General features: G+C 67.5%; 2 protein-coding genes across 2 annotated transcripts in view; one reads left to right on the top strand and one right to left on the bottom strand.

The window, feature by feature from the left end:
* Positions 1 to 1,078, top strand: part of LOC119586014 — a 21,958-nt gene that overhangs the window by 12,159 nt on the left and 8,721 nt on the right. The gene's annotated exons all lie outside the window — the stretch shown is intronic.
* On the bottom strand, positions 9 to 1,054 carry LOC119586086 (serine/threonine-protein kinase PkaB-like). Its single transcript, XM_037934785.1, has one exon. It carries the CDS (start codon positions 708 to 710, stop codon positions 63 to 65), a length of 648 nt encoding a protein of 215 aa, XP_037790713.1. The 5' UTR covers positions 711 to 1,054; the 3' UTR covers positions 9 to 62.

Here is a 1,078-nt window from a genome sequence, read left to right as displayed (position 1 = left end):
TTACAAACCAAGTACAGCAGAAACCCTGACGATCCTTCACTTCCACGAAACCTGGAACGGCTTCACCTCCGGAAGATGTTCATCGCCCGGAAATTCCTGCACATTTCGCCGAGGTCCACCGCCTCGGGGACTTCGCGAGCTTCAGCCGCTTCAGAAGCGTCCTGGACTGAGGCTGCCCCGGCGGGCTGCTGCGCCTCGGCCGCCTCACAGCAGGAGGGGAGCTGAGCGCCGGCCTCCCGAAGGAGCCTCTGCAGGAGGGCGATGAGCTCCTCCAGCGACGGCCGCCTCTCGTGCTGCGCGGCGGAGGCCCTCTGCAGGAGCGCGTCCAGCTCCTCGTGCTCGCGGGACATGGCGTTCCTGAAGAAGGCGAGGGTGGCGGCCAGGCCGACCACGTCGCAGCGGGCCTGGACGGGCGAGCCGTCGAAGAAGCAGGCGCAGAAGTAGGGCTTCCTGGTGACGGGGGCCGCGCGCGGGTACGAGTGGCCGACGCGGCACGCCAGGCCCAGGTCGACGACGTGGACCTCCTGCGGCTCGCCGTCCGCGTCCAACTCCAGCAGGACGTTGTCCGGCTTGAGGTCGCAGTGGACGAAGCCGGCCTGGTGCACCTGCCGCAGGGCCTGGCACGTCCGGAGCATGATGCCGAGGGAGGCGCGGTCGCTGGGCTCCTGGTCCACCGCCACGGACAGGTCGCGGCCGCGGCAGTAGGTCATGAGCAGCGCGGGCGGGTCGCAGCAATAGGCCAGCGCGCGCGGGGACCCGCCGGCGCCCTGCAGCTGCTTCAGCACCTAGAACTCCTTCAGGATGCTCTGGTTGCGCCGCGATTTGCTCAGCTTGAGGGCGGCCTTCTGGCCCTCATACTCCACCAGATACACGTCGCCGAAGGAGCCTTGGCCCAGCTTCTCGCTGTCCTCGAAGATCAGCTGCTCCATGAAGTCCTCGGTCATGCGGAAGGGCGTCATGGCGCTGCGTGGGAGGGTCTCTGTCTGGCGTCGCGTCGCTCGGAACAATGTGCGGCGACGGAGGCGGACGGGGGTACCTTGGAAGCGGTAGCGAGGTTATGACGCGGACGCATTTTGTA

This window comes from Penaeus monodon, chromosome 20 (assembly GCF_015228065.2).
Source record: "Penaeus monodon isolate SGIC_2016 chromosome 20, NSTDA_Pmon_1, whole genome shotgun sequence".
In the NCBI taxonomy this organism is placed as follows: domain Eukaryota; kingdom Metazoa; phylum Arthropoda; class Malacostraca; order Decapoda; family Penaeidae; genus Penaeus; species Penaeus monodon.
Note: the sequence above shows the minus strand (reverse complement) of the source record. Positions and strands in the feature narration are given on the sequence as shown.